At 41.4% G+C, this 26,518-nt stretch overlaps 2 protein-coding genes and 1 non-coding gene across 7 annotated transcripts; 1 reads left to right on the forward strand and 2 right to left on the reverse strand.

The window, feature by feature from the left end:
• Nucleotides 1-8,991: 8,991 nt before the first annotated feature.
• On the reverse strand, nucleotides 8,992-9,063 carry trnaq-cug (transfer RNA glutamine (anticodon CUG)). Its single transcript has one exon. It is a non-coding gene; the product is annotated as a tRNA-Gln (tRNA).
• Nucleotides 9,064-9,332: 269 nt separating this feature from the next.
• Nucleotides 9,333-19,360, forward strand: l3mbtl2 (L3MBTL histone methyl-lysine binding protein 2). 4 transcript variants are annotated; one of them, XM_072666958.1, is made up of 18 exons: nucleotides 9,333-9,367; nucleotides 9,887-10,335; nucleotides 10,752-10,911; nucleotides 12,213-12,346; nucleotides 13,089-13,188; nucleotides 13,319-13,395; nucleotides 14,241-14,358; nucleotides 14,667-14,801; nucleotides 14,912-15,000; nucleotides 15,182-15,431; nucleotides 16,183-16,259; nucleotides 16,360-16,464; nucleotides 16,589-16,736; nucleotides 16,867-16,949; nucleotides 17,103-17,337; nucleotides 17,485-17,532; nucleotides 17,619-17,816; nucleotides 18,908-19,360. In XM_072666958.1, the coding sequence occupies exons 2-18, from the start codon at nucleotides 9,967-9,969 to the stop codon at nucleotides 19,036-19,038; spliced, it is 2,457 nt and encodes an 818-aa protein (XP_072523059.1). In that variant the 5' UTR covers nucleotides 9,333-9,367; nucleotides 9,887-9,966; the 3' UTR covers nucleotides 19,039-19,360. The 4 variants fall into 4 exon arrangements, with proteins under 4 accessions (XP_072523059.1, XP_072523060.1, XP_072523061.1 ...); XM_072666959.1 differs by lacking the exon at nucleotides 9,333-9,367 and adding an exon at nucleotides 9,378-9,395; XM_072666960.1 differs by lacking the exon at nucleotides 9,333-9,367 and adding an exon at nucleotides 9,479-9,497.
• Nucleotides 19,361-19,366: 6 nt separating this feature from the next.
• chadlb (chondroadherin-like b) lies at nucleotides 19,367-25,884 on the reverse strand. Of its 2 annotated transcripts, XM_072666963.1 has the most exons (9): nucleotides 25,829-25,884; nucleotides 25,661-25,714; nucleotides 25,041-25,208; nucleotides 24,113-24,307; nucleotides 23,363-23,664; nucleotides 22,678-23,179; nucleotides 20,944-21,630; nucleotides 20,470-20,636; nucleotides 19,367-19,819 (listed from the first exon to the last, which is right to left on the reverse strand). In XM_072666963.1, the coding sequence occupies exons 2-9, from the start codon at nucleotides 25,664-25,666 to the stop codon at nucleotides 19,531-19,533; spliced, it is 2,316 nt and encodes a 771-aa protein (XP_072523064.1). In that variant the 5' UTR covers nucleotides 25,667-25,714; nucleotides 25,829-25,884; the 3' UTR covers nucleotides 19,367-19,530. The 2 variants fall into 2 exon arrangements, with proteins under 2 accessions (XP_072523064.1, XP_072523063.1); XM_072666962.1 differs by lacking the exons at nucleotides 25,661-25,714; nucleotides 25,829-25,884 and adding an exon at nucleotides 25,368-25,409.
• Nucleotides 25,885-26,518: the final 634 nt, after the last annotated feature.

Genomic DNA, 26,518 nt, shown 5'->3' on the forward strand with positions numbered 1-26,518 from the left:
TAAATTTCTGCAAGCGGAGGAGGAGGCAGGGGGAGTCGGTGAGAGGATAAAAAAGACACACGTAGCAACTCCCGACCAACTCACCGAGTCCTACATGACAGTAGGAGAATTAACCGAATGAATATGTTTCGCAATTTTGCATGTTAGTCTCCATCCTCTTTAGGAAGAGCTTTATGTTGAGGAGTGAAACTGAGCGCAGGGCGAAGTTAATAGCAAAGCCATTTTACCTCACAGTTATAGATGCGTGCCAGATTATTATTTTTTACGATGTATCTTTCTGACTAGTTTGGGTATTTTTTTATTTATTATTTTAAAATAAATATATATAACTGTTTTACTCTTGTTTGACAACATGGCGGTGCCACGAAGATTTCTTTCCAAATTTGTTCATCATAAAACGACATAAAACCAAAATATAATAGTGATTTTTTTTTTTTTTTACGATATTTCAGTTACATACAGCTCTATAAGATAATTATGAGGTATAATCTTTTTTTTTGGAGCTAAAAATTGGTAAAGTGTTTGAATAATTGACAGCCTGGTGGTTCAGTACACAAGATTTATTTTTACAGTTGTGGGCTCCATCTCATTACTCTGTTAATCAAACATAAATAAATAAATAAATACAAAATAAACTGCACTCGCTCTTCTATATTTTCCATTTTTGAATGTTGTTATGTAATATCACAAAAAATTATAAGTTCTACATAACATTAATTGCATCCATACTTGTGATATAATAAACTGGGGTGTACTGGGTATCCCTGCCTCCACCTATATCACCCCTTGGAATATGTTTACAGTTGGCCTGACTGCTGATGAGTGCAGTGACAGTGCTACACAGGAGAAAGTGTCTATACTGAAATCTAGCAGTGGTGGAAAGAGCTGAATGCTTTAGTGGTTTCCATAAGGCATGTTAAGACATTTTGTAGTCGTTCGAAATGAACAGTGCACACTTGGAAGAGGAACTTTTGCTATCCCATATATGTACTGCAGGACACTGACAGGAAGATACCATTCTTGTAATGATTAATTACATTAATTTAATTGCTAATGAGTGAATTAAGAGCCACAAACATTCACTTTCACACAAGGAATCTGTATTCCTGCAATCATGAAAAGTGTTACATACTAATAAACAGTCTCTAAAAGCATCTCAGTATGAACGCTCCCTCTGCCAGACAAGATGATCTCAACACTAAGGTGCTTTGGGAAACTTGGCCCATGGTAGGAGAGGTTATAGTGGTGATCCCAATGTAGGGGTGGTTATAGAGATACAGGCTCACTGTAATGGCGCTTATAGAGTTATGGGCCACAGTAAGAAAAGTTATTGAGTTATGAGTCACAGAAAGGAAGGTTATAGAGTTATATGACCTAGTGAAGGAGTTTGTAGACTTTTGGACCACGGTAAGCAAGGTTATAGGGTCATGTGACCCAAAAATGTCTAGAGAGTCTAGAGTATTTTAGGCCATGGTAGTTATGGACCACGGTGATGGAGTTTATAGACTTATGAGCCACAGTAGGGTGGGTTATAGGGTTTTGTGCCCCATTATTGAAGTTTAGAGTGTTTTAGGCCATGGTAATTATGGACCACAGTGATGGAATTCATAGACTTATGGGCCACAGCAAGGTAGGTTATAGAGTTATGAGCCACAGTGATGAAGTTTATAGAGTAATGAGTAACGGTAAGAAAGGATATGGGTTACAGTAAGAGGGTTGATATATATATATATATATATATATATATATATATATATATCAACTCCTCCACACAAAAGAACCCAGACGAACGTCTGAGGAATTGCAGTCCTCTCTTACCTTGGATTATGGTACCACCATTAGAAAGAGACTGGGCACATTGGTAAAACTCGCCTTACATGTGCCACAAAACCCTCCAAAGCCATTTGGAATAATGTTTTGTGGGCTGATAAATAGAGCTTACACAGTCTTACACAGTTAGAACATCATACGCCATATGGACAAAAGTATTGGGACATCTGCTCATTCATAGTTTCCTCTGAAATCAAGAGTATTAAAAAAAATGTCCTGCTTTTGTTGAAATAATTGTATCTACTGTCCAGGGAGGCCTTTCTAGCCCTACTAGATTTTGGAGCATTGCTGCTAGGATTGTATTTCAGTTAGCAACAAGAGCATTAGTGAGGCCAGGATGTTGGATGATCACCACCCCACCTGATCCCCAACTCCCAGACTCATCCCAAAATAATTGGATGGAGCGCCATAATTCCAAAGAACACAGTTCTACTGCTCCACAGCTCCAATACTGTGGGCTTTATATTCCTCTAGCCCACACCTGGCATTGGTGCCAATTGGTTCATGTTTATCTGCATACGCATCTGGATCAGCAGCAGGCACAACTTAAAGTAAATGAAAAAGGAAGTGAATGCATTCATTAGAAGGGGTGTCCACAAACATTTATATTTTAGATATTGTAGCTTGGTGTAAGGCCAGTGCCCAGCAGGGTTTGAGTTGGATGATTAACTGAGTCAGTTGAGAATGTCAGTCTTTTTAGTCTTGATAAACCTCATAGTTTCAGATCACTGTTCTGTTGAAAGATAAGGTGTTACACACTTTTGCCATCAGAATCAATTGTTGGATGTGGGAGAAATGGTCAGGCATTAAGACTTAAGCGACTATGACAATCACCAGTTTGTTGTGGGCAGACAACTGAGCATTTTAAGATGAGGTGTTGGATATCTAAGGCAATCACTTTGAAAGGGAATCTTAGATAATCCCTTCTGGCCTGAATCAACAACTAAAAAACACTGTGGCAGAAATTACAGAAATAGAGATGGTTACAGAAGGAGTACGTCACAACCCACAGTGTATCGCACTGTGTTGCATATGTGTAGCCCCAGTTTGGTCAGAGTGCCCATGCTAATCCCTGTCCACCACTAAAAGAAGCACCTACAATAGGCACATTGAATCCTACATATAGCACATGAATCCATGTGGAGGACCAACAGCATTTTAGGCAGGTGATTTTAATATTTTGGCTCATATTTGTAGCTGTTATAATGCCAAACACCTTATTCTGCCATTGACTCGTATGGTGTTTGGTGGATGATTGAAGTTTAAAGAAACAAAACATATTAGCGATTTAACATTTCATTCATTTAACAAACAGGAGACTCAGTAGCATGTGGGAGAACTAGCCACAACAGCCTAGTTACCAGCCTGGTCACACACTGCTGTGGGTTGGCACTTGTGATCCCACAAGTGTTCAATGGGGTTGAGGTCAGGACTTCTGGCAGGTCATTCCACCCTCTCCCAACCCAAATTCTGGAGGTAGTCTCTGATAAACTCTGTAGGGATGAGCGTTGTCATCTTGGAGGATAGAGTTCAGTCACAGACTGTGGAGATATGGGATTGCCACTGGTGGCAGAATTTCATCTCAATATCTCTCTGCATTGAGCCTTCAATTATGACAATCCTCGTTTTTCCAGTGAGGGAGATGACGCCTCACACCATCACACTGCCCTCACCAAAAGATGTTACTCTATCTGTGCAGCAATCAGCATAGCAATCTCCGCATCTCCACACTTTGACCCTATGACCCAACTGCTGTAGGCAGAATCTGGACTGCTGAACGTTCCTCCACGTGTTCAGGTTCCAGTGCACGTGTTTCTGACACCAGTGCCAATGGGCCTGCCGGTGAAGAGCAGTCATAGCAGGCCTCCGGGCAGCCCGATGAGATTGGAGATTGGCTGCATGCAGTCTGTACACCCACTTTGCGTCCTGTCTCTGACACCCCAAGTTATATACAACTTGGCCTTCAGTTTGGAGATGACACGAGGGCTCACTCCAAGTAATGCCGCAACTGGGTTTTGCGGAACACCAGCTTGAAGTTGCCCTATCACATGAGCCCTATCCAGATCAGTCAAACGTGGCATGCCGATTCTTGGAGCAGACACCTACTGACCACTGTAGCAGGGCCCATGCTCACAGGTGCTGCCAATCAGATACCAAACCTGGATGGAAGCTCAAAACAAGGGTCAACAGCAACAGCAAAATAAGCTGTTCGGCAATGGCAGAGAGGATTTGGCAAATCTTTCATGGGCGCAACCCACATACTCAGCTTTGCTGCTCATCCCCCAAATGCATGTTCCTTACAAATGTGACACCATTTGAAAGGGAAATTAGTATACGATTTATTGCCAAAATGCATTGTCACTACAAAGAATTAATCTACCAAACACAACTTTCCTTACTTTTTGTGCTCAATATATATATATACAAACACACACACAGTGGGGAGAAAAAGTATTTAGTCAGTCACCAATTGTGCAAGTTCTCCCACTTAAAAATGAGAGAGGCCTGTAATTGACATCATAGGCAGACCTCAACTATGAGAGACAGAATGAGAAAAAGAAATCAGAAAATCACATTGTCTGATTTTTAAAGAATTTATTTGCAAATAATGGTGGAAAATAAGTATTTGGTCAATAACAAAAGTTCATCTCAATACTTTGTTATATATCCTTTGTTGGCAATGACAGAGGTCAAACGTTTTCTGTAAGTCTTCACAAGGTTGGCACACACCGTTGCTGGTATGTTGGCCCATTCCTCCATGCAGATCTCCTCTACAGCAGTGATGTTTTGGGGCTGTCGGCGGGCAACACAGACTCACAGACTCAACTCCCTCCAAAGGTTTTCTATGGGGTTGAGATCTGGAGACTGGCTAGGCCACTACAGGACCTTGAAATGCTTTTTACGAAGCCACTCCTTTGTTGCCCTGGCAGTGTGCTTGGGATCATGGTCATGCTGAAAGACCCAGCGACGTTTCATCTTCAATGCCCTTGCTGATGGAAGGAGCTTTGCACTCATAATCTTACAATACATGGCCCCATTCATTCTTTCATGTACACGGACCAGTCGTTCTAGTCCCTTTGCAGAGAAACAGCCCCAAAGCATGATGTTGCCACCCCCATGCTTCACAGTTGGTATGGTGTTCTTTGGATGCAACTCAGCATTCACTCTCCTCCAAACACAACGAGTTGTTTGTACCAAACAGTTCTACTTTGGTTTCATCTGACCATAAGACATTCTCCCAATACTCTTCCAGAACATCCAAATGCTCTCCAGCAAACTTCAGACGCACCTGGATATGTACTGGCTTAAGCAGGGGAACACGTCTGGCACTGCAAGATCTGAGTCCCTGGTGGCGTAGTGTGTTACTGACGGTAGCCTTTGTAACGTTGGTCCCAGCTTTCTGCAGGTCATTCACTAGGTCCCCCCGTGTGGTTCTGGGATTTTTGCTCACCGTTCTTGTGATCATTTTGACCCCACGGGCTGAGATCTTGCGTGGAGCCCCTGATCGAGGGAGATTAACAGTGGTCTTGTAGGTCTCCCATTTTCTGATTATTGCTCCCACAGTAGATTTCTTCACACCAAGCTGCTTGCCTATTGCAGATTCAGTCCCAGCCTGGTGCAGGTCTACAATTTTGTTTCTGGTGTCCTTCGACAGCTCTTTGGTCTTCACCATAGTGGAGTTTGGAGTGTGACTGTTTTAGGTTGTGGGCAGTCTTTGTCTTTTATACTGTTAATGAGTTCAAACAGGTGCCATTAATACAGGTAATGAGTGGAGAAGCCTCTTAAAGAATAAGTTACAGGTCTGTGACAGCCAGAAATCTTGCTTGTTTGTAGGTGACCAAATACTTATTTTCCACCATTATTTGCAAATAAATTCTTTAAAAATCAGACAATGTGATTTTCAGATTTTTTTCTGAAAAGCACAAAAATATAAAAATATATATATTGTTTTTCTCTATATCTATTTTTATTTCATCTTTTATTTTATTGTATAATGCACCATGCATTCGCAATCGGAGGCAGGCCAGAACTGCAGACAGGCCAATCTAGCACCCGCACTCTTTGCTTACCCAGCGATGCACTTGTAATCAGAGCAGAATGTGGTTTGGTGTTGGTTTGGCTGAAAACTGCAGGGAAGTCCTCGCCAAAGACAGAGTGGGGATCGCAGCATGCAATCTTATGCAAAAGTCTGGGCACCCTCGACCAAGTTATACTTTTTTTTTTTATTGAGGAGTAGTAAACATGGCTATTGCAGCCAAACACACAACTTTTTTTGGCAAATCTTAATGCTCTTTCACAGCATTTAAAAATCCCCTGTGTGGCCTGTGCTAAGATTTGGGCACCTACTCTTCTTTGCAGAGGGCCTCTAATTCTGAGATATTGTTGGGTTATCTGTTCACAAATATTCTTCAGTTAACCTTGGTGTTAACCAAGGTAGTCTGTGGTGGTTTTAAGGTATATTTTGGGTCATTATCTGTTATAGAAGCCATTCTCTTATGAGCGTCAGACTTTTAACAGATGGTTTGACATTTGCATCAAGAATTTGCTAATATTTTACCAATGCCACTGGCAGTGACATAACCCCAAAGCATGCTTCACTGTTGGCAAGGTTCTTGCAGTTGCTTTTTTTTCTTCAAATGTACCTTTGCTGATTGTGGATAAAGAGTTCTGTCTTTTTTTACTTTATCAACATTTTAAACATTTAAACATTCCTTTTTATGATTCGTCCATGCAAGCAGAACAAGCAGCGCTGCATAGTAAAACAGTGCACCACCCTCTTGACTTGTTAAATTGTCTTGCAGGTTCTTGGCAGTCACAGGTAGGGTTGGACTGTCTTACCAGCTTACTATCTGGTCTATCTGAGAGTTTTCTTGATCTTCCAGATCTTATCTTCATTTCCGTGGTTTTCCTGAACAGACATTTCTTAATAACAGTATGCACCGTAGAAAGCGCAACTTGTTGCCTTCCTTTGTCTTGCAGGCATTGATTACTTTTGTTTTTCAGATTTTTGACAGTTGCTTAGAAGAGCCTATGATTGAGTGTTAGCAATATTTATATACTTTATAAAGCTTGGGAATTTGATTTATTATTGATTTATTATTGATTTTGATTTTTTAATATATAATTTTCTGCCTTTTCTCCCAATTCCCAACCTGTTTGTAGCTCTCCAGCACCCCCACACCAGCTAGCAGATGCCTGTGCCGGCCAACAACATTGCTTTAAGAGTGATAAGGGGACAGTGAGCCATCAGACATACTCTTTTTTTTTACACACATAACCATATAGCATGTCCATATGCCTATGCCTGTAGGATTAGCTTAACTGGGAACCAGAAAGTATTGTCCACGGGTTTCATGCTGGCCTCACATATAGATGTCCACCAGGGTCAGTGACGGGAACAGGTGGATTCAAACATGAGCCCCATCTGGGTTGTATACTGCACATGGGGACTAGATGGGACCCATGAGAGATTAAGGTGGGCTGTAATTATGTGGTCCATTTGGAAAGCCCAACTGGATCCAATAACAACACACTCACCCTATACCCACCTGGAACCCACCTAGCCTATGTTTCACCCATGTGAGCCCCACATGTTCACAGAGGACATACATACAAACTCATGCACACACGCCACAACAATTTTAAGACTAACCAATTCACCTGATCTCCATGTTTTTGGAATGTGGGACTGAACCGGAGTCCCCAGAGAAAACCCACACAGACACAGTGAAAACATAAAAAATTGCTGCATCCAAACTGATGCATCCAAACAAATGCAGTAAAAAGATTTTCTCATTTTGAAGAAAGTACTTGATTTCTTCTGAACTAGTTTGGGGAACAAAGCTTGCTTCTAGATTTCTCCTGGATGCCCCCAGCCAGCATGTGTATTTGTTCAGTTCCATCAGCACCTCATGCTCCATGTCGAGCAAACAAACACTTATTTCCCAAGTAAGAAGCCTTTTAATTCACACATGTGCCTAAACTTTTGCACAGTATTCAAAACGTGTGGATATGTATAACTAACCTGCACATAGTCTTTTATCTAGTCTGTAGAGTTGTGTAAAGAGGCAAGGCCTCAGACAAACAGCCTTAACTGCCTTGAGACATCATCTAGGTTCACCTGTATTGAGACTGTTTCTGTACCCTGAATTAAATCTAAACTTAGAAAAACTAAAACTGCCTGTCTTAATAACTTTATTAATATGAAACTAATCATATGTACATTGTGATAGCACCACCTCGGACACCAGTATTATATCACTTCATTTAAAATGAAATTAGTGATGATAATTTTATATATTATGTCTCACTGAAACACGGTTGTTTATCAAGGGTTTTAACCAAACCTTGCCAATAACAATTAGAATGGATACTGAATGAATTCAACAGCATTCATTAGCACAAGCAAGAGTAAATATGTCCCACTGTTCAGCCCTGTTCATCCAGTTCAGTTCTCTCATTTAATTGTCCACCTTGTTAAAAAATGACACATGAGAAGAGTTTTTCAGTTGGAGTTAACATGTTTAAACTGGATGGAGTGGAAACTCTGGTAAGTGTGTTTGGTTGAGGTATTGGTGTATTTAGGAAAGGGCAGTAACCTCAGCCACTGATTACAACATGACCAGAGGCCTTGACGTATTAACGGCATTAACAAATGCGGAAGTGTGATAATAGTCTTCACCTGCCATACCTTGTCAAAATGATTTACATGTTACCTGATTTTTGTGCATCATCCTGCTGCCTGATACATTCCATGCCTTGCCGTGCCACTATATGGAGATACATAACATAATCAATGTCATTCACTTCAGTGGTTTTAATTTGATGGCTGCAGTAAAAAAAAATATTAGCAAATGAGTTAGCACAGTTATAAGCAGTTTGATTTTACACTGATATAAATGTGGCTGAATGTTTCAATAAAAATCAAACGTGCAACTGGGCTGATTTGCACAAGAACAGCTCCTGGCCTTTCTCTGCTTTGTATTTTAAAGGTCTAAATGTAGTCAAAGCATTTTTACCTGTTGGAAACTAGCAACTGAGCAATGTGAATGCAACAAAGCCTCCAACATAATAGTAACTGTATATCAATCGTTTAACATATCACTTCTCACAGGTTTTCCATGTAAAGCCCAGGGAGCTCTGCAGATGATGGAAAAGGGAAGGTTCCACCGAGATTTGAACTCGGATCGCTGGATTCAGAGTCCAGAGTGCTAACCATTACACCATGGAACCGCCGTGATGGCGCATTCACAGGGTTGTGTATTTATCTTAACAACCTGATGACTTGTTGCCGAAGAAAACTGTTTTTGGCAACATTACATGATAGATCTAAGTTTAGGGATGTACAAAAATGTTCTATAAATAAATATGTGTAACTACAGAGGTGTGAAGAACTGCTAAACATTCAGCTAGGCTCGTATATCTTTCTCCACCGGATGGCAGTAGCTAGCTAGCTTAGCTAACACGCTTGTCAGCGTTCAGTACATAAACCACAAAGAAGCGGGGGAAGCCCTAGGAGGGAGAAGTGTGGCTGAATGTGAGTTCTGTTTTGGGGAGAAAAATAGGTGATGTGTAAAACACTGCAGTATGGGTTTGATTTTGGACGCGTTTACTGCTTTGTAGCACCCGGGCGGACCGCTTTGATATCAGGATACTGAGCGGCTGAGGTAGTCAGCTAGTTACTTAGCTGGCTTAATTCAGAGAGTTGAATTCACTGAGCTGTTGTTTATATATTTACACAGCATGTTGTTTAGCCAAACAAGTTGCAGGGATTGTTTAGATCCCACAATAGTGGTTTAGATTCACATGTGATCCCACACTTAATTAGATGTTAGTATAGCTGTTGTAAAAGGCACAGTAGACCAGCATCACCTAAACAGCCTGTTCTTCTGGAGATCAGCTAATATGTCTACCTCTTTATACAGCATGTTGTTCTCATTACAGTGTCATGTATGTAAAGTAAACAGTGATAAAGATGTTATTGTAATGTTTAATGTTTATTTTTATACTGACTTAGTACTAACTAATAATAAACACTGTGCACCCTGTGTTGTAGAGGACCTGCTGCAATCTGTTGGCACTGATGATCTTGACCTAATCTATCCAACCGGTTAAAAACAACGAGGGAGGAAAGAAATGCCCAACTGCTGTGCCGCATATGGATGTGGGAAGACCCATAAGGACAATGTCACTATGTTCAGGTTTCCCAAGGACCTTGATGACTTCCGTAAATGGGAAAAGCAGGTACAGAGGACTCGGCGCAAATGGTACGCCAAGGGCTTTTCTTTCCTGTGCTCTGAACATTTCAGCAAGGACTGTTTTGAGCCTAGATCCACTGCAGTGGCCAAAGCCATGGGCTTCAAGGGGCTCAAGCTAAAGGAGGGAGCCGTTCCCACGATTTTCATTCGCCGGCCTTGTGGTAACTGTAATGGCAAAGGCTGTGTCTCTTGCAGCCCGAAGAAAAAGAAACAAGACACGGGTACGGAGGCTCAGAACCACGAAGCAGTGAGTACATGTTAAAGCTTCTTCTCTCTCAGCCTAAAGAGACACAGCAGAGCTGCCTTCCGTAAAACACACAAGGCTTAATTTGGCCATAAAACTGTTATTCATCTAGTAAAAAAGACTGAATTGTGAATGGCAGTTTTCTTCTTCTTCTGGAGACTCAAAACCCTTACATCTAATGTCTGAAAGCCATGTGGTCTGAGGATGTCCTTAAACATGCACTGTAACATAGGTGGCTTTTTAACAGGCACACAGTGCTCGAGTCCCCCTGTAGGATTACAAGCTACCACGTGCTGAACATATCAGGCCAAAGTTTCCAAAAAAGTGGCATCTTACGATTACTGTTCCCTATTAAACCCTGAAACAGACCACTGAAATAAATATCTGCACATATCTTTTCACTTTCTTCCTGTCTGAAGGCAGGGTATACAGGGGCTCCCGTGGATGCAGACTCTGATGCTGAAGAGGAAGAGGATAAAGAAAAGGAGGATGAACACATGGAGCTGGAGCATTCTGATGAAGGGGTTACAAGTCCCACATCTGGCCCACGTGTTTCGTTGGGACGTAATGATAAACCAGGTACAGAAATAAAAACTCTCACACTGTTTCACACTCTCTCATAATATCTCTGTCTGAGATAGTAGGAATTGCTGTTGTACAGCGCACATTAATATAAAGTGTAACTTAATTACTAACGATGCTTGGACAAAAAGAATAGAGTCAACCATTTAGTCATGTATGTCGAATTGAATTAAACTAAATCATTCAGTCAGACCTGAATCAAATCATATTGGTGCTGAATTGAATTGTATTGAAACCAAATCAAACAGAACAATTTAAATAACTCAACACAACTAATATAACAAGCAGTTAATACAACAATAACTCTTGTATGACAAGCATCTTTAGTACTTGCTGTTATGACCTGCTGTAGACATCATGCATAGCCAGACACCAGCATTTCTGAAGACTCTTGGCCCATTCTTCATAGGCAGTAGCGTCCGCTGCACTAATATTCCTGGGTTTGCTGCTGCAGCCGCCGCCTTCAAATCCCATGAAAAATTTTCTGTGGGCTTTTTAGAATCTTCTAGGACTTCTTCTAAAGCTTTGGTGGACTTGTGTTATGCTTGGGATCATTATCCTGTTGGAACGTCCAGTGACTCTCAAGCCTCAGCTTCCTTGCAGAAGACGTGATGTTTTCTTCTAGGATTTACTGATTCTTGACTGAATCCTTCTTGTCCTCCACACAGTGGAGGTTTCCAGTGCCAGAGTAAGCAAAGCAGCCCAGAGCATCACTGAGGCACCACCATGCATCACTGTAGGCAGGGTGTTCTTTTTTATAAGCTTTTAAGCTTCATTTGCATGCATGCTGTAATGCTGCTGATCTGCAGACCCAAAACATTCACATTTTGTTTCATTGCTTCACAGACGTTTTGTGAAGAGATTAAACAAAACTGGAAATTTTGTTGTGGATGTTATTGGACCTTAAAACAGGACAGTGAGCCCAAGCACATCGTAAAATGTACCAAGGCTTTGTTTCAGAAGAGGTCCTGAAAGATTCTGCAGTGGGCGTCACATTTGCCCAACTTGAAGCCCATAGAAAATCTTAGGTGGCATTTGAAGTAGGTGGTTTCAGCACACAATTTAAGTATTGTGTGTGTACTAAATCTTTAGTATTTAGTAGAGCACCCTCTTGCTGTAGAGCATGAGCTGCTGCAAATATGATGCATAGCCAGACATGGGTTTGAATAATTTTGATTGCAGCTGTATGCATTGAGATGCGTATTGAGATGCATATTGTGTTTAAAGTCTAAAGGAGACAGATTCATGCATTTGCCATCTTTGGTTTTAACTAAACCTGCTTCTGTGTCTGTCTGCAGTGGTCTGTGAGATGTGTGGTATTTCTGGCACCAGGGGCACCTTCTACTCTAGGAGCAAACGTTTCTGCAGCTCCTCTTGCTCACGCTCCTTTTCCTCCAACTCTAAGAAATCTTCCATATTGGCACGACTGCAGGTGAGTGAAAAGGCTCATCTCAGAGTAGAAGAAGACATATTATGAAAAGCTAACTTAAAATAAAAACTAATTTTAGCAAACTTAAAGGAGACATATTATAAAAAGACGAACATGCTGGTCAGATTATGCCTGGCTTCCTATTAGAATTAGATTGAGTTAGATATTGCCCCCATGGATCAAAAACAAACATCAAGTTGCTGGCTGTGTACTGCAGCCACCAAAACATTAGACTGCAGACGGCTGAACATGAAAACTGTTGCGGCTGTGTGTTGATCCTGCTTTGAGTTGCTGGAAACCTGTGGCCGGACAGGCGTTTACAGCTGACTTTCGCAGCGAGCGAGCAAGCGTGTGTGTGTGTGTGTGGTATGGGGAGATCAAGCAAGCAAGTGAAAGAAAGAAAGAGACATGAACTCAAGGGGAAGTAAACGCTAGCTAGCGGGTGCAAATGGGAACAAATAAAAATCTAAGTATCCATGTAGCCGTGAAAAGTTCTGAAAAAGGGTGGAGGAATGGAAGAGCTGTGGCTCTATCATTTAAAGGAACAGACACTCAAACCAGTATTGTGTCACCTTGAAAAGGTGTTTTCTCTGTATAGTTTTATTGTACATGTTATAGGGATATATGGTTTAATTGTTAATCAGTAATTGAACAAACAATTCGTAGATCACTGGCTTACTAATTTAATCAATAGTGACTGCTCTAAAATGTTGATGTGGAAAGTCTGCATGTTTTATGTGCTTAGGGAAAGCCACCTGTTCGGAAGGTTCATACACCACAGACCGGGGTTTCTGTTCAAACACAAGGAACAGGACATCAGGGCAGCACAGCTCCTGGCCAAGATTGTGAGACTCACACATGTGCAAATAACTGTGTCCATGTTATTTCAGCCTGCTTTTATTGACTAGCTCAGCCTAATGTGTGCCACAGGAAACTTTCACTGTCAAACATTTCTATTTTATCTTCTTTTCTCAGCATCCTCTGGCTTTGACTGGGGCAGTTACCTAAAGAAACATGGCTACCTCGCTGCCCCAGTGTCCTGCTTCAGACATGTGAGTTTGCGGTGATGTAAATCCAAAATCACCAACAGCAATTAATATGACTTATGAAATGTTTAAAGACCTAGAACAATCTTGAAGATCGGCGACCATCTTTCTAATAATTAATAAATAGTAATTTCCAGTCACACAAGACCAGGCTTCCATCTCTATGAGGAGAAACCAAAATACTCCAAAGTGAAGGACAAATTACTGTTTAAATTTTGTTTTTTTAAAACATTGATAAAATCTGACAAAAAAAAAAAACATAATAGGGACCGATAAGTGGCCTTTTAAAATGTCACCATCAAAGTGGGCTGTACTGAACATTTATTTATTTATTTATTTATTTATTTAATTATTATTGATATTATAATTTATTGATTCTTATGAATTATGGTCCTGGTATATTGGGATTGTTACCATTGCATAGCAGTGACCCTCTTGGTGGAAGGACCTGACAGTATTAAGGCATATTCAGTATGACATTTAGGGCTTCTGTGATTTATTTTTGCGTGTTGTGTGTTTTCGTAAATAACATCACAGCTGTGATGATCTACGGCATGAGCCAAAGAAAAATCACAGCCATGATGTTATTCGCAACAACACTCCCTCTTGTGTTCGATTACCTAAGCGATCACATCATAATTAGAGATATCGGTCATTGGAAAGTGCAGCCACAGATGCCCTCATTGGACACCTGTGAATAAATGTTTACTCTTCACATGGGATTATTCAGGGTTATCTACAAAACAGATGTTTTATTGCAGTCAATTATCATTATTATTATTATTATGATCAATTATTTTTCAGTTGACAACTCAAATTCTAATTGGTTCTGTTGAATCCTGGCCACCCAGGTGCCGCTGTGTGCTCAGTGGGAGGACATTGAAGTGGGGTTGCAAGTGGAGGTACTGAATTCTCACGCTGCTTTGATGACTAAGGTTTACTGGATGGCCACCATCATTCGGCTTGCAGGTACATCTTGTGTTTGTCTTGTGTGTTTTCAACCTGTAGGGAGAAAAAATTAGGTGTAGTTTTTACATCTTGGATATCTTCCCACCTGCCCAGACAGGACTATAAACAGATGCAGTTTTACAGGTACATTTTACAAACAGTTGACAGGTCATCTTATTTGGTATCAGTTCATTTATGTGGGCTTTTCTATCATATAGCTTTCTGTCAGATAGGTGCACCTTTTTGTTAGGAATCTCTACATGTTTATGTAAATCTTTATGATTATGATAAACCTGTAGAGATATATATGCTGTCTTTGCTTCCATCAGGCTACAAGGCCCTGTTGCGCTATGAGGGTTTTGAGGATAATACTAGCCATGATTTTTGGTGTAACCTGGGCAGTGCTGAAGTCCATCCGATTGGCTGGTGTGCAGTAAACAGCAAGCTACTTGTTCCTCCTCAGGGTGAGTGGAGGAAAATATATCATATTGGATTCTTTATTGCCTACGTCTTTAAATGGAAAAGACTGGATGCATGTATGCTGCTCCTCAAGTTAGGTTTGTGTTTCCCTCAGCCCTCCAAAACCGTGTAACAGACTGGAAATCATATTTGATGAAGAGGCTTGTTGGAGCATGTACTCTCCCTGTGGATTTCCATGCCAAGGTAACTTTAAACTACATTTCTTTTCTTCTTTGTTCTAGTTTGTCTAGTACTCTTGAGTTGCTGTTATGTTTTGTATTGTATGGATTATATCATTCTAGTATAAAATATGTTGGAGAAGAAGGACCATTTACTGGAATTATTTTTTACTGTGGCGTGGACCATGTTTCTCTCGCTCACTCAGATGTCAGAAAGCATGAAATACCCATTCAGACAGGGTGTCCGTGTAGAAGTGGTGGATCGCTCTCTCGTTAGCCGTACACGTACAGCAGTGGTAGACACTGTGATTGGGGGCCGCCTGAGACTTATCTATGAAGATGCAGGACTTGGACCCAGCGGCGAGGTGCTCTCAGACTTCTGGTGTCACATGTGGAGCCCCCTGTTGCACCCCATAAACTGGTCTGTTAGAGTGGGCCATCTCATTAAAGAAACAGGTAAGATGTTACAAATTCTTAAAAAAGTGAAGGTGCTTCAAATGGTTCTTTGAGCAGTGCCATAAATTAGCCACATTTGGCAGTGGTGGCTCAGTGGTTAGAGCACATGGCCATTGGTGACCGGGTTGTGGGTTCGATATCTGGGCTCTGCAAGCTGCTGCTGTTGTGCCCTTGAGCAAGGCCTCTGAGCAAGGCCCTTCACCCTCACCAGCTCCCATTGCCATCAATGACAGTGCTCACTGTCACTATGTGTGTTTGACCACTAGTGTGTATGTGTGTGTTCATTGCATTGATGGCAGAAGGCTAAATTCCATCTGTGTGCAACACAAATGGTAAATATGGTTGTCCTGTCCTGAGCCTTTTAAAGGTTTCCCAGCTTTGGTCCTGGACGCACCCTGCCCTGCTCACAACACACCGGATTCAACTTCTCAGCTCATTAACTAGTATTTTCAGGATTGCATGGGGTTCTGTTAAAACATGTGCAGGGGCAGGGTGCCTCCAGGACCTGGGCTGGAAATCACTAGTCTAAAGAACCTTCACTTGATATGAAGGTTCTTTACATTCGCACATCTTGGTGGGGTTAACACACTGACCAATAAACTTGTGTATAAATGTCTATTTATTTAGTGCATATATGTACTGTTTTATAGTGACAATTTGATCATGACAAGTACCATGTGTAAGGGCTGTGACCCTTATAGTTGGGGGAAAAATTGATTTGTATCTGAGGCTCCTTGCAATCTCTTCACAGACAAGTCTGTTGACATGAGCAGTCATCCAACGTTTCGCAAGGTGTTCTGTGATAGTGTGCCAAGGCAGTTCAAGAAGGTGATGGTCCTCTTAATAGCAAGAATGTTTTTAAACATGTTCATTAGTGGCATTTTTAATAATTAAAATCCTCATTGCTAAACCATGTTTTTGATCTTAGTTAAGAACTGTTTATATGAATGGAGGATTTTTTGAGGAGGGAATGAAGCTGGAGGCCATCGATCCCCTGAACCTGGGAAACATCTGTGTAGCATCAGTTAGAAAGGTACAGCAACTCCTATGTGCTGTTTATTTAGATAGTATGTCGTTTAAAATAACTGTAAAACCTAACCATTACATTGATGGCATTGCTATTAGAGAATTGATCTTGCCTTTCTGTCATGCTTCAGGTGCTCTTAGATGGCTATCTCATGGTTGGTATTGATGGTGTGGAGATAGGTGATGGCTCAGACTGGTTTTGCTACCACACCAGCTCACATGCCATTTTACCTCCAGGATACTGCCAAAACAATGACATATCTCTCACTCTGCCTCCTGGTATGTGATTGGGTTTTTAATTTAATTTTTTTTTTCTCTTACACCCATTTTAAGAATTTGTGACCATATGCCTTTCTGTTTTACATTATACTGAATATAATACACTTAAAATTGTTTCCTTCCTCACTAGGTTATGATCAGGCAACATACACATGGCCTAAATATTTAGAAGAAACCGGATCCGTTGCCGCTCCACGCAGATTATTTAACACAGTAAAGTTTTCTGTTATCTCAGTGTATCTTCACTCACTGTTTCAGTGGTATTCAAACCACCCAAAATAATTAAATTACCTTAGAATTACCCTAATCTGAGTCTACACAATACACGCGTTTGTAGTTAAAACCTGTTACTCACCCCTCCTCCAGGATCCTGCAAGCCACGGCTTCGCCCCAGGCATGAAGCTGGAAGCAGTAGACCTGATGGAGCCTCGGCTGGTGTGTGTGGCCACTGTGCAGAGATGTGTAGGCCGGCTGCTCTTGCTGCACTTCGATGGCTGGGAATCAGAGTTTGACCAGTGGGTCGACTGCCAGTCCCCTGATATCTACCCTGTAGGTTGGTGTGAACTCACTGGCTATCAGCTACAGCCCCCCATTGGCCCAGGTAAAGGGAACATGTACCTAAGTTAAGCCAATAATTGTTCTACTATGTTGGATGCCAAAAGTTGTTCACACATGATATCAGCATAATATTAGTTTTTGTATTAGTTTACATATCTAAATTTACTATAAACTAAATTTTCCCTTCTAGAACCGAAAGAGCGTTCAAACCCAAGCAAAAAATGGATGGGTAAAAAGAGTATGTAATTTTTTTTGTTTGTTTTGTTATTGTGCTCCTGTTTTATTCTGGTCCTTTTGATCAGTTTATGCATCTGGGTGTTTTAGGGAGACGAACTGGGAAGAAAAAAACGAGTGATGAATCCTCGAAAACATCGCTTCCTCAGCAAGATGGTCACGTGCAGTCAGAGGAGGCCCCAGCATCTAGTCAGCCCCAAGACATGCCATCTGTGCCCACAGACACACCTACCAAGATCCCAAGCATGCCAATCATCACACAGCTAAAGACTGAGCCAGAGGAAGAGAGTATGTACCAGAAGATTTTTGTTTCTGAAATAAATGTGCTCCTCATATATTGTCTTCACAATAAGTTTGATCACAATAAGATTTTTCTTATTATACTAATAAATATCATTAGTAGTTATTGAACACTGTGCTTAAAAATTGCTTTGGGTACATTTACATTTTCAGGAAAAATAGAAATTTTACAAATTTCACAGCCCACTAGACTTCTCTCTTTAATCTTTTTTATTTTATGAATTATTTATTTAAAACTGTAACTATGCTAATGTATATGTGTAAAAGAACCAGGTCAAAAGAAAGAGTTTATAGAAAAGGGTTGAGTGAATACTACATCTATAATGTTTATAGTTACAACAAGACAGATTTGCTAGTTTTGGGTACATATTCAAAATCTCGGAGAGGGCCCAACAAGTCCGCCACTGCCCCTCAAGTAGTTCTATTCAAACCCAGTCTTTCGCATGATGGGTAGAAATACTGTCCACTATGCCAACATAATACACATAGTTGCTCAAAGGTCCAGCAGCGGCAGCTTGCCAAGCCTGGATCTTGAACCCACAACCTGTCGTACCTGCCCCTCAGATAGTTACTATCCCATCGAAGAATCAAACCTGGTCGTTCGTTTGACAGGTAGAGATACTATACCACTATACCGACAATACATATTTGCGTATTATGCCAACACAGTCAACATAGTACTCCACCATTAGTTGTGCACTCATCAGAATAATAGTATGTGGTTTTGAATGCATACTGGGTGTGAACAGCTTGAGTAATGTTACTCTAAATAATAAGTCAATTAATATATAAAACACATATATTGTCTCTTCAATGTGTCTTTAAACCTCTATGCATCTCTGAGGATGCGTTTTTAAGCTTGGTATACATTTGGCTTCATATTACCACTTTTATTTGAGTATGATTTTGACACAGCTCCAGTGTTTTCACCTAAATGCAGCGTCTATATTTTGCACTCGTTGTATTGCTGAGTGTGAAAGCTGACCATGTTGGGATATTTGTTTTTTTTAAAAGTAACCACGCATCACAAGATCATATTCAGCATCCTGCAATCACTCTCGCTTTGTTTGTGTTCACAGTTATTTCAGTTAAAGTGAAGGTAGAGGAGATTGAGATGGAAACCCCCATCACCAATAACCTACCAGCTGATGAAACTAATAGCAGCCTCACCCCGCTCACCTCACTCAAAAAAGAAGAGGGACCACCATGAAACACTGGACTCCAACTTGTTTGGAATCACCGCTAAATCACACCAGAATCACTGGAGCTGACAATTCTGAACAGCAAAAAGAAAACTTTATGCATTATGGATTTGTATATTGTTTATTTCTTCTTTTTGTACTCTCTTTCTCACACAGACTACTTAAATCATGTACAGTATTAAAATGTGGTAAATTTTTTTTCTTCCCCCAATCAAGCTGAACTGAAGTGCAGTAAGATACATAGAAAATAATACATGGCTTCAAACAAGAAGGAAAATGAATGCTATAGAAAAGTATCACGTGCTTAAATATAATAAAAATATAACACTACTCTTTTCTGTTCAGTCCAGGAAGTTGTTTCTGATGCCCAATACTTTCTGTTATGAAGCATGGAAAGTCTTATGTCGATACAGGGGCATGTTTTCTGCAGGAGTCAGAAACAGCTTTAAATGCTTTAGTTTCTGCCCTAATAACACACCTCTGGTGTACATGGTGCTGGACTACACTGACTTGCGTTTCATAGCAGTGGATTTCTGCACTGAGCGAGCTTTTACATTCTTATGTGGTTTAGGTTTCGCTTTAGCTACTTTCATGACCTTTGGAGCACCAATAAGGGCGGGTTTGGATTTTGTGGCCTTCGGGGCTTTTGAGGTCTTGGGTGTCTGTGTAGGAGGAGACCTCTCTCCAGGACAGCTTTTGAAGACGTAAACATCCTTAACTCTCTGGCCCCGGAGCTCGGGTGGGTAAGCACAGGTGGCTCTGACCTTCAGGTTCACGCGTTCTATCCACCTGTAGATGTAAAGCAAAGATTTTAAACTTTTTAAAATGTGAACATGCTTTGTGTATCCATTTTGACTGATAACACAGCCGTTAAATGACAGAACCTGATCTTGATCTAAAAAATATGCTGCAGTATTGCATTTGTCCCAAAATAGTATTCTACAAATGAACAGCATACAGTGGTGCTTGAAAGGTGGTGGCTGTTCAATATTTCTGCATAATTTCGAATACAGATAAATAAATAATAATGAATGAATAAATCAAGTGCAGTAGGAGTGTGTATCAGTAGACATGATACTGAATAAACATGCATTTATTGGTATTTTATCAAATGGAGAATCTTATCAAAAATATTAGACCTATTCAATCATTTATTTAGTGAGGGAAATAATCCAATATTACGTATCTGGATGGCAAAAGTGAGAACCTTTTGCTTTCTGTATCTGGTGTGACCCTTGAGCAGCAATAACTGTAACTAAATGTACAGTCTAGGTAAAAGAACAGTGATTTTACCTTTAAATATGAGGCACTACATCCTCTTAAACAAGACTAATTATGCTCTTATGTAATGACAATACTGATGTTTATTACAAAAATACTTTGGGAATGAAGACTGACGCCATACATTGCTTTATTGCAAGGGTGAAAATTAGCCTTACTTGCGCAGAGGGAGGAGTGGGCAGTCACACAGTAATGGATTCTCTGCTAGGTTAATGGCTTCAAGCCCAGTGAGTTGACTCAAGTCAGGAACATCCTCAAGCTGGTTTCCTTCCATGAAAAGGCTCCTCAGGCCAGACCGAAGACCAGCAAGTGAATCTTTGGACATCTGCAGATGGAAGAAGGTTACACATTGTATAAAAGTGTATTCTGAGTAAATGTAAACATTGTTCTACAGCAGCTCAAATGTAGCTCTAACAGGACTGTGCACTCAGTTTACAATACTGGGAAATCACACCTTTCAAAACAAATGAAGCCTACTGCTGCCTGCAGTTCTTCTCAAATCAGCAAATTGGAGATGAGATGTGGACGTTAAGAGTTTTCACACATATCATTATATTCCAGTACATCATATTCCTATTAAACAGTAAATAATACACATTACACAGTGTGCATTATAATGGGTCTAATCTCACCTTCTCTAAACCCATGTTATCAAGATACAGATGTCTCAGAGAGCTTGCGACTGGCAAAAAAGCTTCTGCTCCAATCCAACGAATAGAATTGAATGACAGGCGAAGCTCTGCCAAGCTACTGGTCTTCAAAAGGGCATCACTGGGCACCTCCTTAAGTTTGTTGCTGCCTAAGTGCAGTGTGTCAAGGTCAGGAGCTGGGTCAAAGGCCCTGGGACTGATGTAGGTAATAGTGTTTGAGGTGAGAAACAGACCCCTAAGTTTCTCAGCACCCGTCAGGATCCCTGCCTCAAGCTTAGCGATGGCATTGTTTTCCAAATGGAGAGCCAGTAAGCCGGGCAGCAACTTGAAGGCACCTTTGGGGAACTGGGTGAAGCGATTCTTCTCTAAATGAAGGTATGTGAGCTGGGGGAGTCCCTTGAAAGCATCTGGGCTTAGCGATGTGAGGTCATTTTCTGACAGGTAGAGGTAGACCAGGCCCTTCATACCACTGAAGGCACCGTCTTCCACCTCGTGAATCTTGCAGCGCTGCAGGTGAAGTGAAACTACCTCTGGCACACCTGGGAAACTGTTTGCAGGGATGTAGTGGAAGTGGTTGCCACGCAAGTCCAGCAAACGGGTGTCTGGAGAGAAGCCTCGAGGAACTTTTGTGTGGCCCCTGTTCTCACAGGATGAGTGATGGTTCTCAGCCTAGGGTGAAAATGTTAATATTGCATTAAACAGAGATTCAATGGGGAAAAGGTATTTACTAGTGATAGTAAAGTGATAGTAATAGTGAATAATAAAATCTCATATTGTATCACAGCATATTTTATTGCTGTCTCATCAATAACATATAAACACATGGATAGGACATAAGACAGACATTAGACAATATAAATATATTGTTTTTAATTAAAGAACTTTACTTAAAGCAGCATTATCTGATTTTCTGCTACTGGGAAATTTACATTTACATGAATGTAATTCACTTTTAAATAATTTTCCTTTGATACAAATCATGTCTTTTTTTCTGATACTGCTCTCATACTCCTCTTTTACAAAAACATTGAGTTTTGTGAATTGTTACACCCCTAAAACTTGCATGCGTTTCAATATCTAAACATGAATGCATGTTATATTTTATAAGCTACAATTTGCATCTCTGGCAGGGCACATTTGATACCAATGTGATATCAAAACTGAACAATTCTCTGCAAAAAGCTGACGTGGTGGTGGCCTGCTGGCCTGGTGGCCTGATATTGTGTGTATTGCACTGGTTTGAGTGGATCAGAGACGGCAGTGCTACTGTGTGTCCACTCACTGTCACTTTAGACACTCCTACCTCAATGTAAAGTCAGAGACAGAAGCTCATCTGCTGCTGCACAGTTTGAGTTGGTCATCCTCTAATTCTTCATCAATGGTCACAGAATGCTGCTCACAAGACGCTGTTGGCTAGATATTTCTGGTGGACTGTTCTCAGTCCAGCAATGACTCTGAGGTGGCCGAAAACACTTGTCCACCCATACCACTGATGCAACTCACAATAATACACCACCACCACTTTAGTGTCACTGCAATACAAACCCACCAAAAAACTACCTGTTCTGTGGAGGTTCTGTGGGGTCCTGACCATTGAAGAACAGGGTGAAATGAGGCTAACAAAGTATGTAAAGACACAGATGGACATGACAAACGACAAATTCCTCTAGCATGCAAGTGTAGTTGGTCAATAAGGTGATTCTGATTCTCGCTCACCTCACAGACACAGTTGGCTGGACACTGGACTTTGTCAGGAGGTGGCGTTGTGGGCAGTGCTGGAAGTCTCCTCAGCTCCTCCAGCTCAGCTTTCAGCATGGCCTCTTGGCTCTGGCAGCGCAAATCAGCAGGCTGTACTGCCTCCAGGTTCTCCTCTGAAAGGTGTGGCGGACCTCTGCAAGCTCCCCCCAAGCGCACACGCTCCCGGATTGCCCACTCTCGCAGTGGACGCAAGTAACAGCTGCAGTAGATGGGGTTGCCTGCCAGGTTGAGGCGAGTAAGTTTGGGTGAGCCAGGAGCAAAAGGCTGCAAGACACGTAGCTGGTTGTGACTGAGGTCCAGGTGGCTGAGACGAGGAGAAAGCAAAACAGCCATGTTGGAGAAATCCTGCAGGGAGTTGTGATCCAGAAACAGGTGTGTGAGCTTGGCCATGGAAACTGCCTCCTCTCCAAGATAGGTCATGGGATTGTAGCTCAAGTCCAGGCGAGTCACTTCAGGCAACCTACGGAGAAGAAAGGAAAAATGAAGGTGTGTCATCAAATCAAACCAGGTATTATCTGCACAGCAGTGACACCAACATGATAGTGGCATGCTAGTGGATATTGCCCTGGTACAAAAGCACCAGGCACAGCAGCGTAGGTATTTGATAAACTGGCAACTCTGGGAATAATGGGCATGATCTCACCTGGTCATCGTTTCAGTGGGGAAAAACTGCACCTCGTTGTTATCAAGGCTGAGACGGGTAAGTGTGAAGAGGCCTGCAAAAGCTTCAATGTCAAGGTAATTGAGAGAGTTGTGACTGAGCCGTAACCATTTGATGTTCTGCAGGCCCTGAAAGGCCATGTTCGGTATATATACTAGTTGGTTGTGGGTGAGAGAGAGAAGGTTAAGAAAGCCCAGCTGTGAGAAAGCTCCAGGCTGGATCTCTTCTATTCTGTTGTGGTCGAGGAGCAGCTGCTTCAGAGAGGAAAGCCCATCAAACGACTCCTGTGATCAAGATAAAGTGGAGCAAGGAGCATTATAATAGGAGCCAATATGCACAGAGCAACAGCCCTAATGCAACATGGGACAGAATGGGGCACAGGCTAACACATTTTAGATTTTGCTGAAGACGTCTGTTAGCTGGTGCAGTGGAGGTGGGGACCTGGCGCTTTCTTCATAGCACCTCGGCCTCCTGGCTATGAAAGTGTTGGCAGCAGTTTGAAAAGAGGCGATGGCTGGCTTTGTATGTATTGGAGGAGACATTGGTTACGTCTTTACCCTCCTAGTGTCGGGAGCATTGTTAGTGCTACAAACGGGTGGGCAGATCAGCTTGCTATGGGTGATCTACTAAATTCTGTTAACTACATACATTTTATTCTGCACTGTACCCCACCCTCCTCTAGTCCTTATGAAAAACAAATCAGATCTTGTGCATGAATAAGGCTTGTCTCACCTGGTAGAGGATCTCAATATTGTTGTAGGCCAAGTTGAGGAAAACCAAGCGGCCAAGGCTGCGGAACGCTCCTTCTCTCACTTTAAGGATTTTACTGCGTTGGAGGGACAAGTGGGTGAGGTAAGGTGTATGCAAGAATGCTCCTGTAGGAAGCTCCAGTAGGTTATTACCTCTCAAGTCCAACTTGACTGTGATCTGGGTAGATGGCAGAGGTGTAAAAAGTACAGATTTTAAACAATACTTTATATTTAAGTGACTGGTGCTGTGGTCAATGTTACTTCGTTAACATAATGGACATATGGAGGCAGAAATATATTGAGTGATTTTATATATGAAGCAAAATCACATGAAGGTAAAAAGTAGATGTTTTAAGAGAACATTAAAAGTTTGCTTTTCTTGATGGAGTGTGATGAGGTGGTGTGAAATTTACGGTTTGGTGGGCAAAGGTCTTCACATAAAATTAAATTAGCATAATTGTGGACAGTTTGTGGACTGCTGATCTTAATCTTAGCTAAATTATTAATAAATACACTGGAATTCAACGGACAGAGATGTAAATCTCATTACCGTTGACACATGCAAGGAATATTTTTAAGGTCTACATGAAGTAAAACGTATGTTTTTCATCCAGGAAATAGTAATTCACTATACTGGTGGACCAGCGTGGTCAGACTCATGCTGACAGACCAGCTAATCTATCAAATTCAATCAAAATCATACCCTATACTGTTAAAAAACTAAACAGGTCAACCACTTTAACCAGTTTGAGTTGGACAGGCTGTTTTTTCCCCTTCTGCAGGGATGAGGTACAACTACTCTAGTATCTTCCACACCTGTATACAGACCAACTATTGCTTTTCAAAAACTGGCTTCTTGAAAATCCTGCAGTTCGCTTCCTTTCCCAGTGTTAATGCCTGGCTTGTCATACCTCGTCAATGGTAGGTGGAACCTCAGTCAGGTTCTTGTTGACACAAGCCACAGTGAGCTGGATACTGTCACATATGCAGAATCTGGTGCACTTTCCTGCCTTCACTTCATGGATGCAGAGGAGAAGCAGGAACGCAGCTGTCCACCTAGAGAGGCTCCACATGTTGCTCTGTTTATAAGACAGAAGGCATGAAGCTGAATCTCAGTCTTTGTCACAGAACTAATGATTGGTGTTCCTAGTGGCTTATTATTATTAAAGTGCACATGTTTAATCCCCGTTGGCCTCATTGCGGTTTGCTTATGCTGCATTAACTGCTGCAAAACTCACATTCCAGTGGCTGTGCGCTTCACCTCCCCGAGGAGAGGACATTTAACAAGTGAATCGTGAAGCAAAAAGCTACAGCCATTCTTACTGTCCTGTGTGCAGCAATCCTGTACTCCATTAAAGAAAACACACTAAACAGTAAAGCATGTTCACAGCTTCCAGACTGGATGGGATTAGAGCAGGAATGTCTAACGAAAGCCCACAAAATCCCACGATTACTGCGTTCAGAACAAAATACACCAATGAAAGACAGTAAAACCAGGGACTTTACTTTTCCAAAGAACAGTCTCGCTTACCTTCATTGCTAAAAGTTCAGCAGATCCGGTGCTTTCTGTAGTCTCAAACACTTGCTTTAAAACATTTATTTGTTTTAAGTTCAATTAATATAGTAATTTATTGAAATAAAAAAAATAATAATCTCTTAATAGCAGAAGTCGATGAAACCTGGGTGAAAAACACCTTACTTCACACACACGCTGTTGCTCAGAGTGCAGCTATGGCAAAGACAAGGCATGGAGGAATTCGCAGTGGCGAGGTGAGTGTGAGGAGGAGTGTGTGGGACAGACCGCAGCTCAGTTGCCGCACAAAGGCGCAGTGTTTCACTGAAGGCTGCGAAGGTAACCGTGGACTGAAGACATTCCACCTCCAATTATTCTCCACCAGCCCGGCCTGATGTGCCCTTTAAAAGCCCCTTTAACTGCCTTTATCAGTTACTTGTCAATTCTGTAAAATAGAAATACCACAATTTACTTCTACTGTGCGTAAAAGTGCGCCGAGTACTGAACCACTAAAGTAAAGCGCAGCTTTCGTGACAGGATACTCACAGACAGACAAGCAGGCGAGGGTACAAGTCCGTCAGCTGCTGGTAATGAATCCCGTCCCTTTCACTAGATCTCCCTCGGCACTCTCCCCTCACTAAACAAACTTCATACATCCCCCTTTCAGTGCAGCCCAGTGTGCACTAGTGCCCAAGCCCAACACAGCCCCGCACCCTGCCTGTGTTAGCTGGTATCAATGAGGTACAGTACTTCATCTGATGTCTGAATTAAAGCACTCAATTTAATTAAAGCTAAAATGTTTGGAATCAAATACAATAAATAGATCAAATAAACTTGTTAGGGGAAAAAAAACATGTTTTACAAGCAGTTACAAAA

This window comes from Salminus brasiliensis, chromosome 22 (genome assembly GCF_030463535.1).
Source record: "Salminus brasiliensis chromosome 22, fSalBra1.hap2, whole genome shotgun sequence".
NCBI classification, from domain to species: Eukaryota; Metazoa; Chordata; class Actinopteri; order Characiformes; family Bryconidae; genus Salminus; species Salminus brasiliensis.